Genomic DNA, 14205 nt, shown 5'->3' with positions numbered 1-14205 from the left:
TGTTTTACATTAGAATTTCCTCTGGGCATGGAAGCATACTATTTTGTCCAATTGTACGAAACTTTGATGATCTCTTCAATGTTCCATGGCACTCCCTGAAAAATATTATTATTATTATTTCAAATGCGCCGCATGACAAGTCCGAACAAAGTTAACCAAACTACCTCATCGGAGGCGAATTTTTGGTTATTTTGCAAATTAGACATAAGTCACTCCTGTAGAGTCCCAGAAAAAAATCGGGCATGCTTCTCTGTTGGAACAATAAGCGACCAGACCTCTTTTGCTGCCCTACAATCTCAGATGGCATGGATGGTATCCTCCGAAACTGCTCCACAGATCATGCAATGATCATCGTTTGTTAAACTGCGCTAGACCTGGCCCGGCCCGAAAAAATTTTTTGGCCCGCCTCCTAGGCTCGAGCCCGGCCCGACCCAAAATATGGGCCTAAAATTTTACCCAGGCCCGGCCCGAGAAAAATATCATAAGCCCGAGCCCGGCCCGGCCCATTTTTAAAATAAACATTAAAAATTATTTTAAAAATAAAAAATAAAAAAAATTATTTTAAAAGTATTTTAAAATTAAAAAATAAAAATAAAAAATATATATTTATTATATTCGGGGTAGGCCAGGCAGGGCCCGGGCCAAAAAAGTGGTGCCCGAGGCCCGGCCCTTTTTTTAAACGGGCCTTATTTTTTTGCTCAAGCCCATATTTCGGGCCTATATTTTTACTCGAACCCTCCCATATTTCGAGTGGGCCGTCAGGCCGGGCCGTCAGGCCGGGCCGGGCCGCCCAGCCCATGGACAGGTCTAAACCGCGCTTAAGCCTCTCCATTTGCGTGAGTAAACGTTGCTTAAGAACTAACCAAATAAACATTCAAACCTTTTGGAGCCTTTGATACTTCCACATTATATTCCAAATTTCATCTCTCAAATTCCACAAGTTTCTTTTAATCTGCTTATAAGCGCTCTTGATAGTGAAAGTCCTGTTGAAGTTTCCATCCAAGTGACTTTATCCAACCCAATGCAAGGGTGTGGGGGAAGAATGCTAATAATACAGCTTATAATCTCATTCGGCAGCCAAGCCCTGAATAAATCTAAGTTTCACAAGCTTTCCTCAGTTACCATATCCTGGAGGAGACAATCTTTATCGAGGTTATTTCATTACATAATAAGATTTATCAAAGTTCCAACTTCAAGGATCCAATTATCCTTCCAACACCTTATGGTATTACCATTTCCTACTGACTAGATAATGTTCTAAAAAAGAATTAGTTATTAAATTAGTTTCCTTTTTCTTTTTTATTATTTTATATATTTTATGAGGTGAGTGATTACATTAGTTTTGAATTGCTATGTGGAGTCATTACATTTTTTTTTTGTTTAATTGAATGATTTTTTGTTTTGTTTTGTTCTTGTTTTTATCTGTGTTAGTTCTTGTTTTGTTTTGGTCAATTGAATAATGTTTTGTTCATGTTTTGTTTGATGTCAGATAAACACATTGGTTTATTAGATAAGCAAAATCAAACTTTTAACCAAATTTATTATTTCCCACCAAAAAAAGGTATCAAAGTTCTTGCCAAATATATAAAGATTAGTGGAAGAAAAAAATTAGATATCATTTTTGGCTTTTGGGTAATTTGCTTTCCATTAAATTTGAAGTAGAATATTAACTAGAATGAGTGAATATATGCTCTATTTAGTGACCTTGAACTTGAGAATGCAACACTCATGCTAGAATGAATACTAAGTCTTTTGCTGCTAGCACTCTAGTTTAGTTGACAATATACTATTATGGCTTTGCAAATGTTTCAGGGAAATGGCCGATACAGATGCTAATGCTCTCACCCCCTCAAAACCATCGACTTCGGCGAGTTGTACTCTGATTTCATTGGATGATGACGAAAGCCCAGTAGATAGTGGTTCAAAGGATCCTTCTATTCTACATTTAACTAGTAGACATACATCATCAGTTTGGACTGATTTCACAAGAAAGTGAGTTGGTGATGCCATAAAAGCCGAGTGCAACTACTGTTCCAAGCTTTTTGCCAGTGGAAGAAGAGCTGGAACAACCCACTTGAAAGATCATCTAAAAAATTGTCTAAAAAGAATATGTCAAGATATATGACAAACTAAATTGTTTGGTGTAAAGGCTAATCCTACTGACAAAAGTGACACGTTGACCTTGGCACCATATGAGTTCCACCAAGAGGATGGGATAAAATAGACTTTACAGAAATGATTATTTTGCATGAGTACCTCACTAGCATGGTTGAGCACTATGGTTCTAGAAAGTATTCTAAGACACTTCAATTGTGGTTCAAAGTACTGAGTCGAAATACAACTAAGAAAGACGTCATGCAAAGATATGTTTCTGAAAAGGAGAATACTAGTATATTGTTGAGAAAAGCAAAGAGTTGGATTGCCTTAACTACTAACATATGGAGCGCAAATAACCAAAGAAAAGGTTATATGGCTGTCACTGCACATTTGATTATAATGCTTGGAGACTACAAAATCGAATCATAAGGTATTACATTCTTTTTAAATCCTTTAGGGATGGATCTTTTTTAGCTGGTTTAGTAACCTTTTATTTTTTGCATAAGGTAGGTTTTGTTATGTCTCAACCCCTCACACCACTGAGGCACTTGCTGACACTATGAAAGAATGCATTCAATCTTGGAATATCGATCTTAGATTGTCTGCTATCGCTGTGGACAATTGTATGACTAATGATGCAATGATGGATATTTTGCATGAAGAGTTTCCTTATGGTTCCCTTCTTTTGCACAGTCAATTTTTTCATATGCGCTGTTGTGCTTATATATTAAATCTAATTGTTCAAGATGGGTTAAGTGTTGTTGTAGCTGATGGTGTCCAAAGAATTAGGGATAGTGTTATGTTTTTTATTTCTTCTGATAAAAGGATCCAAAAGTTTGAACAAGTAACTAGGCAATTAGTTCCTAAATACCAAAAACAAAAACAAAAAATCGGCACTTGATTGCAAGACTCGGTGAAATTCTACTTTTGAAATGCTTATAGTTGCTATGAAGTATAGGGAAGTGTTTGTTGTTTTGAGTGGCTGAGATAATCTTTATAAGAATTCACCAAACAGTGAATATTGGGAAAATGTGAGAAAATATGTGAAAATTTGGAAGTGTTTAGTACTACTACCCTTTATTTCTCTACTTCAAGATTTCCTACTGCTAATATTTATTTTCCCAAATTTGTACTCTTAGACTTGCTATATCTAATTGGCTTTCGTCTCCTTATGATTATATAAGGAAAATGGCACAAGTAATGCTAGAAAAATACAACAAGTACTGAATTGGTGTTAATGGTCTAATGGGTGTGGCGACAATACTTGATCCAAATGCAAAATGGCCCTTACCCACTTTTTTTTTTTAAATATTTGATCATGATGAAGCTGAGAGGAAGGTTAGTAGAATTAGTATTTTTCTTCGCCAGTTGATGAATATGGGTTTAAGAATAGTAGGGTTCAAGCTACTAGTTCTCGAGCACCTAGTGATACTGGTAACATTGGAGGAGATGCGTATATGCAAGAATTCCCACAATTTATGGAGCAAGATAAGAGTCAAAGTTATGAAAAATCAGAATTAGAAAAATACTTGGAAGCTTCTAATTTACCACTTTGTGATGATTTTGATATCCTCAACTAGTGGAAGACAAATGGAAGCACATATCTCATTCTTCAACAAATAGCTAGGAATGTTTTAAGCATTTCTATTTCTACAATCCCTTTGGAGTCTGCTTTTAACACTAGTGGTTAAGTACTTGATCCTTATAGTAGTCGACTTCTACCAGAAACTGTTGAAGCTTTTATTTGTGCTCAAAATTGGATTGAGTTGATTTTAAAGGTAGTTTATGGTTTTTATTTTATTTTAAATTTACTTATAAAATAGTAACATATCATTTTTCTTACATTGAATTTATTTTTCAAATAGAAGTGCAAGTTACTTATAAAGAAGCTTACATATGCAGGTTCAAATGAAGTTAAAGAGATACAATACTCACAATCGATAGAAGAATTAGAAAATGAATGTGATACAGAAGCAACGGGAGTGATATACATTGATTGATTTTTGGAACTTTTGCACTTGTGTTACATTTAAAGACATCTATGATGTATTTGAGACATTGTTTGTATTTGGATATTATGTAAGGACTTATATTTTCTGAATTTTTTAAACTCGTGTTGAAGTTATATTTTATTTACCAACTAAAGGGTCGCGACGACTTATTTTTTTAAAATGGTGATAGTTGAAATAATGTCAGATATGTGGTGGGAGTCCGGAGGACAAGTATTCCATACTTTTTTCATAAAAAATTGGTTTATATTTATTTAATTGATACTTATAAATATATTATATAAAGTGGGTCAAGGAGCGGGTATAGCGGGGATTAGGTGGGTCTGAGGACCCACGTAGATGGTTGGGCGGGGATGGTTTTGGGTTTTGTACCCGCAATGAGTTGCAAGGTGCCCCGCACTCGTCCCACCCAATTGATATCCCTACATATAGGATTAAGATCAATCTTGAGAAGCTCCCGTAATAAGATTGGGGCTTCCTCAAATACATGCATCTCATCATAGTTATTGTTTCCCAATTTAGTTGTCCAATCAGCTACTCTGTTATGTTTTCTAGGGATGTGCTAGAGACGAACCTTCCAATTTCGGCATAAAAGTTGACTAATCAAACGCAACTCTAATAACAGACTAATACCTGCACCACTAGCTAAGATAGCTTCCACAACTAAAGCATTATCACACTTCAACTCCAATTACCTAAAACCAAACGCCCATGCTAAATTGAGGCTTTCTAATATAGCTCTTACCTCAGTTTTGAAAATTGAACCTTTCCCAATCCGCATAGTAAATTCGCACGTCCAATTGGCATCATGATCTCTAAACACTCCTCCAATCGCAGCAATATTATTGCTTCCCAACAATGCACCGTTTGTATTCAACTTAACCCACCCTTTCTTTGGCGGCCTCCAATGATCACCCGACACCTTCTAAATGCGATGTAGCTCACATGATTTTGAGTTTACAAAGCTCGTAATCCAAGCTAAACCTGCACCTACAACAACATCAACATTATTATGGCTATTATAGAAAATAAAATTATTTCAGCATTTCCATAACAGCCAACACAATATTGCAAACAAAGTCGGTCAATTTTCCTCCTTTTCTGTCAACTCCTCTTGAGATAACAAGTTCTTAGTTAACCATATATTCAGATTCATTGAAAAAAAACATATTTTTTTGACTAAATTAGGAATCACCACCTTCCAAGCATATTTATTGTTTATTTGTTATTTATGAACATTATTTGAACATATTCAATTATATATTCATATACATATTCACAAAACATATTCATTTAACTTAAACAAACGAATATAAATATTTATAATTTTAAATAAACGAATACGAATATGAATACAAATTTAAAATTTTTAATAAACACAAACAAACGTGAATTCAGGTAATTACTTAAATCATAAAAAGAAGTTATTAAATTCGTATGGTCACTGTCTAATATAATAAAAATATCAAAAGCAACAATCATGGAATTAGCTTTTTGATTGATACATTTTTGGATGAAAAGTCACATCAATTTGTGTGTTTTCTTATAAGGTGAGAATTGGTCCCCAAAAGTCAATTATTTATCTCTTTCTATACATTTAATTTATACATCTAAACATCCACTTTTGAATAAAGATTTTAAGAAGTGAAGCTTTTCTTGTCCTCTTCCAAAATTTTTAATTTTAATTATTACTATATAAAATAAAAATATTTTTAAAAATAGATTGGGTAAGAAATTAACATAAAAAAATCGAGTTTTTTAATTTAGTCTTAATTCTATAAATTTTTTAAAATATATATTTTAAATGGGTGTTTGGTAAATAGAGTTTTGAATTTTTTTAGTTAATTTGGGCATAAAATGAAGAATTAAGTAGTCAAACTCAGCCATTATAATGTTCGGTGAATGGAGGTTTACAATTAAGCTAAAACCTTCAAAACAAAAAATATTGGGATGGACAACTTTTTTCAACAACTCATTGGAAATAAAATATGTGAAATAACATATCTGACCATGTTTGCTCAAAAATTACTTCTTTTGTCAGATGCTTTCAAACCTAATAGACTATTATCTCATTTTCACTTTCATCTCTAAAGTCCAAAGTAAATCTCAAAAAAAAATCCACCATGAATTTACAAAAAAAATCCAACGTAAATCTACAAAAATCAACATTGCCGCGAGAAATTTTCAATCGAGCCCATTCATCTTTGAATATTTATGTACTCTTAATTTATTTTCAATTTACTTGGGTAAAATGATTTATTATGTAATTTTATATTAATTTAAATATGTTACTTGACAAATTTATTTAGAATGTGACATAATTATCACTAATTTACATACTAAGAACATGATATAATTATCACTAAAAATATAGTTTACAATTATATTGATACATTATTAATATTTAGCAAGGTTAATATTTGCAAATAAGAAACTTAAGAAATTTATTTATTTAATTTTTTTAAAATATTTAGTAATTAATTTCCATAATGGATGTTTTAATTCTTTGATAATAATGTTTTATTTCAATAATTTCAATACTAAAATATTATAAACAAATAAATATTTATTAATAAAATATGTCATACCCTTATTTCTTATTTTACACGTATTAGTTATTAATTAAGTTTTAACAAACACTTTTAAATAAACCGTTAATAAAATTAGTTGATCAAACTAACAGACTATAATCAACAATTAACTATCAACTATCAATCAAGAGATAGTACAGTAATAAAAAGCTAAATTAATGATTGGTTGGACATTTCCAAATTGCTCTTTACTACTGCAAATCTAATCCCTGTCCTAAATACATAAGTTCAAACCTCACTTTCCTGAAAAAAAAATCTACTCTTTTAATCCATTCCTTTTCATGCCAATCTCCAAACCCATTGTTAAGACTGAAATTTACTTACTAGATGGCAAAGTTCATATTCAAAAACATAAATTATAACTAAAATAGAAGATGGGCAATTGGCAAAGGCAAGAAAGAAAAAGAAAAAAAGGGGAGGGAGGTATTTAGCTGTTTTTGATGCTTTTGATGAGAAACAGGAAAGTAAAGCAAAGATCAAAAGCATGTAAGAAATGTCCAAAGGTTACAGCTCCTTTTGTTCCCTCTTTTTTTCTCCTCTTTGTTCCTATTTTCCAGTGAGAGACATTGACTTTTCAAGCCCAAATAAGACATAATGTGTGTTAATAGGAAAACCTTTATATATGTCTGCATCAGTTTTACATAATTAAACCAAAACCATAAAAAAAGAACAAGGAAAAAACATCAAGAGAAGGGTAATAATACTAATACTAGTGGATTTAAACAGTCCAAAAATGTTAAAATCATAGGAAGAAAGGAACAGGGAGGTGTTGAAGGTTGACCCACCAAAGAAGGGCCAGTGATTTGGACAATAGCAAATCCATGGTTTGAACTTTTGAAGATCAGCAGTTTGACAAAAATGGGCAAAGAAGTTAAGCAACCAAATACATCTTCAACCAGGACTTTGTCTTTGTCTCTCTCACTTAAACCCCACACTTTTCTCTTCTCTTCCCTTTTGTTCTTTTTTTTTCTCCTGAGTTTACTGGCTCTCTCTGTCAATGGACAAGGACAAGCACCAGCAACAGCTGTCTTTGGCAAAGAGTTCCAGGCAAAGTTGCAATGAATGGTAGGAGAGTTGTATTCTAGCATTGTATACCAGGCATAGTTTCTTTAATGTGTTCCTACAGCTTTGCCAATGTTATTCTTGCTTAGTGATGCAAAGAAAAAAAATTTCTGCATATGCTATAAGTTATCATTTGCTTCAAGTTTCAGTTTTGTTGCTATTTTATGAACATCGTTTTTCTCTTTTAATTGTTTTCTGATTGATGCATTGAGTTATTGAGTTTGGAGCTTCTGTCCATTGTTGTTCTGCATTTAGAAGTGTGATATTTACTCAAAAATTGTATCCCAATTCCCATATCACACCTTTTGGTTGAAGTTTTATGCTCAGCAACTCAAAATCTTGCTTTGCTCCTTTTTATGTCGAGAATTACTATGTTCTTTTATCTTCTAGCTATGTTTGTTCATTCTTTTCTTTAAGGTATCTCAGAGTCTCTTTTCTTTTTTTTTCTTTTTTTTTTTTTTTTGGGGGGGGGGTCTTTTAATCTTTTCACTTGAATATTCAAAGTGATCCTTCTGTTATTGTAGGATTTTTAGGGATGTTCCAAGTGATATCACAATAGAAGTAAATGGAGGGACAATTGCTCTACACAAGGTAATTTGGTTCTTCTGAATTTTTTTCATATAATTTTGGTTCAGTTTAATTGATTTTATAATCGGCTAAGCACTTTAATTGTTCCCATAATTGTAACTAAAGCATTAGGAACAATATAAATGTCTTCAAATGTACTTAGCCTTCTTTTGATCTTTAATCCTTTTCTTGGTTGTTTAATGAGAGTATTTATGCAAATAGCTGAAAAAGGACTTGCTTGGTAAGCATTTCATGGCTTAGTTGTAAATATTTGTGAAACCAATATAAGAATGAAAGCAATAGTTGTAAATAAGATGTTTATCCCTTTGCCTGATATGTCCTTCTATATGATAACCTTAGATTATAGTTGTCATTAAAGTAAAATAGCTTGTTTTTTTTCCATGTGCAGATTAATATTAGGATGTTCTAATGCTGATAATCATAATTGTTATATGCAGTTTCCTCTTGTCTCTCGAAGTGGGCGAATCCGGAAGCTAGTTGAGGAACATAGGGACTCAGATATCTCAAGGGTGGAGCTTATGAATCTACCTGGTGGTGCCGAGTCATTTGAGTTGGCAGCAAAATTCTGTTATGGCATTAACTTTGAGATTACACCCTTAAATGTGGCTCAGCTCTGTTGTGTTTCGGATTACCTCGAAATGACAGAAGAATTTTCAAAGGATAATCTTCACTTACATGCTGAACAATATCTTGAAAGCATTGTTTATAAGAACCTGGAGATGTGTGTTGAAGTTTTACAACAATGTGAAAATCTACTTCCTCATGCAAATGAGTTGAATATAGTTAGCCGTTGCATAGATGCAGTAGCCTCAAAGGCTTGTGCCGAGCAAATTGCGTTGAGCTTCTCCCGGTTAGAGTACAGCAGTTCAGGTAGACTTCATACAATCAGGCAAGCCAAATGCGAAGGGGATTGGTGGATAGAAGATCTTTCAGTTATTCGGATCGATTTGTATCAAAGGGTCATCACCGCCATGAAATGTCGCGGTGTTCGTCCTGAGAGTATCGGAGCATCCCTTGTGAATTATGCACAAAAGGTGCTGACAAAGAAAGTTGATTTGGTATCAACTGGACACCAAAAACTGGTGGTTGAGACAATCATTAGCCTTTTACCTGTTGAGAGACTTGCTGTTCCTATAAGTTTCCTTTTTGAACTTCTTAGAAATGCAGTGATGCTTGATTGCACTATTGCTTGTAGGCTTGATCTAGAGCGTAGGATTGGATCCCAGTTAGATATTGCAACTCTTGATGACCTTTTGATCCCATCTTTTCGACAGGGATGTGAGACCTTATTCGATGTGGATACGGTTTATAGAATCTTGGTAAATTTTTCTCAGCAAGATGATGGTGAATATGATATGGATGATGTATCCATTTTTGAATCTGATAGTCCTCATTCACCATCCCAAAGTGCACTACTCAAAGTTTCGAAATTAGTGGATGACTATCTTGCAGAAATTGCTCTTGATGTAAACCTCAAGCTTTCAAAGTTTATTGCAATTGCAGAGGCTTTACCTGCACATGCTCGTACCATCCATGATGGCTTATATCGAGCCATAGATATATACCTGAAAGTATGTATGCTGATATTTTTTATTCATTATCCATGCATCTATAACTCTCTAACTTTGTAATGAATGCATGTTCAGACTCATAAGGGTATACAGGAAGCAGACAAGAAGAGACTATGCAAATTGATTGATTTCCAAAAGGTCTCACAAGAGGCTGGTGCACATGCTGCACTAAATGAACGGCTCCCCCTCCAATCGGTAGTCCAAGTCCTTTATTTCGAGCAGTTAAGGCTACGAAATGCTTTATGTTGTTCTCACACCGATGGCAACCACAAGCAGGTGCACCACCAATCATGGCAGATCAGCAGTGGTGCACTCAGTGCTGCAATGTCTCCTAGAGACAACTATGCGTTTTTGAGACGAGAAAACCGAGAGCTAAAACTTGAGCTCACTCGTCTTCAGATGAGACTAAATGATCTAGAGAAAGAACATGTTTGTATGAAGAGAGATATGGCAAAGTCTCATTCTCATAAATTTATGAGTTCCTTCTCGAAGAAAATTGCTAAACTACGCTTCTTCAGACATAGTTCTTCGAGAGGATCAAGTTCTCCCTCGAGGCAATCCTACAGAGCAGATTCAAAGGCGATTGAGAGAACATGTGCAAGCATTGAGTAGGTAACTAAAATTGCATTCATCCATTCATTGACATCATTAATCAGGATTCGAATCTTCTGTCACCCTCTTCACTCCATATATGTAATGGTTAAAAAGAAGAAAAAGATTGCCAATACTTTTATTGGTTATATTTCCAAAGTCATTGTCAATGCTAGTAGTTTTCAGCAACTTCGTTGTTTTTTTCTACAATGAGCCCTTAAGGTCCTTTCTGCATTCTAAAGCTCATATCAATGGCAGAAATTATAGTTTTGTAATACATGGTGGATCTAGCAGATTTTAAAAGCCAAGGTTCCTAAGCTTTTAAGGAAGAAATCATAACAAGAACATCCATAGAAGAACCACATGCATGAGTAAATGAACAAGTTTTTTTATCAAAGAAAGGGAGCATTGAACAAACACATGGTGAAAACTGGGAAAGACAATTATCAAATTATCACAATCGGAGGCGAATCTGAGTTTGTTCAACTGCATTGGAGCAAATGTTTGAATAAAAATATCCAACCATTTACCACCCTGCAGTATGTGAAAATTCCAAACAAATTTAAACTAGCATAATCTTATTGTGAAGATTGTTCAAATTATCTCTTGGGGAGTCTCAATGCTTAAGATGAAGCTGGTGTTTTGGTATAGGAGCGGACACCGAAGGCCAATCCCAAGATTAGCAGGGGAACAAGGAATTGGAGAAGCTTTATGACAAATTCTGAGGTCTTGTCTTGTTCGTAGTGAGGCTGCTTTGGAGGAGTGTACTTCCTCTTAGAGGGGATGGTCGATGTATCGATGTCACCCACATAAAACTCATCCATCATTGCTCGAGCACTGCTACTATGACCAACATCTTCAAAATCATCAGTTGCATCCTTCCCTGCCAACCATATACATCAACCCAAGGTCATCTCCAAACAGCATCGGGTTATACAAAATATTAGTAGAATATTTGTCAATATTTATCATACCTGTGGAAGACAGCAAGACATCATCACCACCAGGGTGGTCCTCCAAGAATTTAGTCACATCAAATACCTGCTTGAAATTTTTAGGAAATCAAAATGCAACGTAAAGCAAGATGCTCAAAGCAAATAAACGTCAAAAGTTAGCTCTAGCATAGAATTTAGCAATGAAACTAACAGTGAGATTGATATCTGATGCTGAACCATGCTTCATGTTACCACATGTTCAAACAGACTTCACGTTCAACCCCGTAAAATTTTGTTGCTAACAGCCCCTTGAAATCGAAGAAAAGAAATCCTAACCACATTTTCATGACCTTTCTAGTTACGTTTATTAGATTTAGGAGGGTTATATAGGTAATGTTAGTACTAAATGGAGAGACATACATACAAATACTCGAGTCATTCTCACCCAAAACACATCTACTAATGCCGTGAATATGTTATTTCCCCAATTTAATCATCAATGAAAAGAAGCCAGCAAAATATATCTCAGTAGCCATTTATAACTCCCAAAAGAACTGGTATAAGAAGTAAATCAACAATGAAACACTCTTGCGTGCCAATGATGAACAAGTACTCTGCACATTGCCGGATTATACGCAAAAGCCGATACCTCTTAATGAAAGTTATTACCATCCACCACGAGAAATACATCATCCAAGGACCGTCATAAAGATTTCATTAAAAGTATTGCATTTAAGGGCAAAACTAAATCTAATGGCTGCGATGCAGCATATTAATGACCAAAACCACCATTCTAGACTAAGTTAATAACTAAGCAAACCGAAAGGACCAGCAAGCACTCTGTAAATTGGGGGAAATACACACAATGGCCGATCTCTCTCAATGAAAACTATTACCAACTACCAATAGACTCCATTTTGCAAAGTCCATCGTGCAGAATTCATCAAAAAGAAAAATAGTGCAATTCAGAGTAAAATTAAATGATTAAAAGTGAAAATTAAGCAATTTCAGGTTTAAGCTAATAATTAACCAAGGACTTGAATAGCAGAGGACCTATTATACTGAAGATGATAGTTCTGAATCTGACTAATAATCCACCAATATGCAGTTTCCTATATATAGGGAAGAACAAAGATGGAGTCTCAAGTGTTATAAGCTTCTAGAGATCCATCAACTAGGATTCAGAATATTCTTATAATCAGAATCAAATAAAATTTCAAACGAACAACAAAATCACCTATTCAAAAAATAACCCCACCCTTAGCCAGATCCAATAACTCTAAAAAAAACAAAATACAAACAAAAGAAACCATTTTTAAGCAACCCCAAAGAAGAAGAAAAAAAACACAATCCAAGATTGGGGTTATACTTATCCATGATATTTCTACAAAATAGAAGAAATTGTACCTTGCCCTCAATGACAAGCCAACAGTCTTTAGCATGGTTGTGTTGAGAAACCTCAGCCAAAGTGTAGACCTTTCTTTCTCCACCCATTTTTTTCCTCTTGTTTTTTTGCTTGTTTGAAGAAGAAGAAGAAGAAGAAGGGCAGCACAGAATAGCTGATCAAACTGAACCCAAAATTTAATATTGTTGTCTTGTGGTTGCCACTAACCAACCACAAACTCTGTGTGCTGGGGTTGAACCTAAAAAACCAAACAAATAAAAATAAAGGGAAACCAAAGAAGAGTAGGTTTGGTTGGTAGGGTCAAATGTGAGCCATCAATGGAAAGAAATTTTGATGGGGTCTGTGGGGGTTGGTGGAGTGATGGTGAGATGGTTGTATCACTCACCAACCACACTTTCAACAATTTTAGTATTTTACAAGTTTTTTGCTTGGACTTTTGTTTGGAACACTATGCTATTTTATTTTCAATTCCTTTGTTTATATTATATGTTACATCAATATTTTAGGTGGCCTTGTTCCTTTCTTTGGTTAATTTTTTATTAAATTTTAATCAATTTTAAATTTTAAAAATATATTAGTTTATGGTTATGACAATTTGAGGTTCAATTTTTATAATAAAGTTAAATTTTATTTTTTATTTAAAATTTCTAATTTCTAATTTTTAATCAATGAAGTTGGTGATGTTTTTGTCGATAAACTATTAAAATAGTCACTTTTATTTCTCTCAGGTTATATTTTAGTTACTTATGTTTGAAATGTTATGTTTTAGTCACTTACGTTAACGTGTTGTAACATTTTAGTCACTGAATCGTTAATTGCCATTAACCGCGTAACAATAAGCTGGCGTAGCACGTTAAATCATCATTTGAAATAAAAAATTTAGATTAAATTATACAATTGGTCCCCATTTTTTTGTTTTAAGTAATTTAATTTTTTTTTGTTCTTTTAACTTTCTTTTTTTTCTTCTATTCTCTTATGCTTTTCCCTCTATTTTTCTCTCTTCTCCATCTCTTTTAATGTAAAAGAAACAAAAATAAATTGCTCAAAACAAAAAAAACAACAGGGACCAATTGTATAATTTAACCTAAAATTTTCATTTGAAATGATGATTTAATGTGCCACGTCAGCTTACCATTACACTATTAATGACAATTAATGCTTAGTGACTAAAATGTTACAAAACGATAACGTAAGTGACTAAAACATAACATTTCAAACATAAGTAACTAAAATGTAACCTGAGACAAACAAATGTGACTATTTTGATAGTTTATCCAAAATTATTAATTGTTTATTTAAAAGGAAATTAAATAGCTTTTATTTTCTTTATTCCATTTTATAAAATTATGAGGTGAA

General features: G+C 33.7%; 2 protein-coding genes across 3 annotated transcripts; one reads left to right on the top strand and one right to left on the bottom strand.

Annotated features, from left to right (window-relative positions):
- The first annotated feature begins 7363 nt into the window (after positions 1-7363).
- LOC107925913 (BTB/POZ domain-containing protein At5g48800) lies at positions 7364-11072 on the top strand. Of its 2 annotated transcripts, none has more exons than XM_041097890.1 (4): positions 7364-7762; positions 8284-8350; positions 8785-9918; positions 9994-11072. In XM_041097890.1, exons 1-4 carry the CDS (start codon positions 7695-7697, stop codon positions 10528-10530), a joined length of 1806 nt encoding a protein of 601 aa, XP_040953824.1. In that variant the 5' UTR covers positions 7364-7694; the 3' UTR covers positions 10531-11072. The 2 variants fall into 2 exon arrangements, with proteins under 2 accessions (XP_040953824.1, XP_040953823.1); XM_041097889.1 differs by having other exon boundaries at positions 7753-8176.
- Positions 10878-13304, bottom strand: LOC107925914 (cytochrome b5). The gene is made up of 3 exons (XM_016856669.2): positions 12852-13304; positions 11484-11550; positions 10878-11392 (listed from the first exon to the last, which is right to left on the bottom strand). The coding sequence occupies exons 1-3, from the start codon at positions 12936-12938 to the stop codon at positions 11133-11135; spliced, it is 414 nt and encodes a 137-aa protein (XP_016712158.1). The 5' UTR covers positions 12939-13304; the 3' UTR covers positions 10878-11132.
- Between the last annotated feature and the right edge of the window lie 901 nt (positions 13305-14205).

This window comes from Gossypium hirsutum, chromosome D07, assembly GCF_007990345.1.
Source record: "Gossypium hirsutum isolate 1008001.06 chromosome D07, Gossypium_hirsutum_v2.1, whole genome shotgun sequence".
Taxonomy (NCBI): domain Eukaryota; kingdom Viridiplantae; phylum Streptophyta; class Magnoliopsida; order Malvales; family Malvaceae; genus Gossypium; species Gossypium hirsutum.
The sequence above is the reverse complement of the archived record's forward strand: the minus strand, read 5'-3'. Positions and strand labels throughout refer to the sequence as shown.

Bases quoted from the DNA above. Each gene is read 5' to 3' on its own strand.
- LOC107925913 (XM_041097889.1), top strand. From the start codon at position 8,079: ATGCTCAGCAACTCAAAATCTTGCTTTGCTCCTTTTTATGTCGAGAAT. The intron at 8,177-8,283 runs GTATCTCAGAGT...CTGTTATTGTAG, and splicing joins TGTTCATTCTTTTCTTTAAG to GATTTTTAGGGATGTTCCAA. The intron at 9,919-9,993 runs GTATGTATGCTG...ATGCATGTTCAG, and splicing joins CCATAGATATATACCTGAAA to ACTCATAAGGGTATACAGGA.
- LOC107925914 (XM_016856669.2), bottom strand. From the start codon at position 12,938: ATGGGTGGAGAAAGAAAGGTCTACACTTTGGCTGAGGTTTCTCAACAC. The intron at 11,551-12,851 runs GTACAATTTCTT...AATTTCAAGCAG, and splicing joins GGCTTGTCATTGAGGGCAAG to GTATTTGATGTGACTAAATT. The intron at 11,393-11,483 runs GTATGATAAATA...TATGGTTGGCAG, and splicing joins TGTCTTGCTGTCTTCCACAG to GGAAGGATGCAACTGATGAT.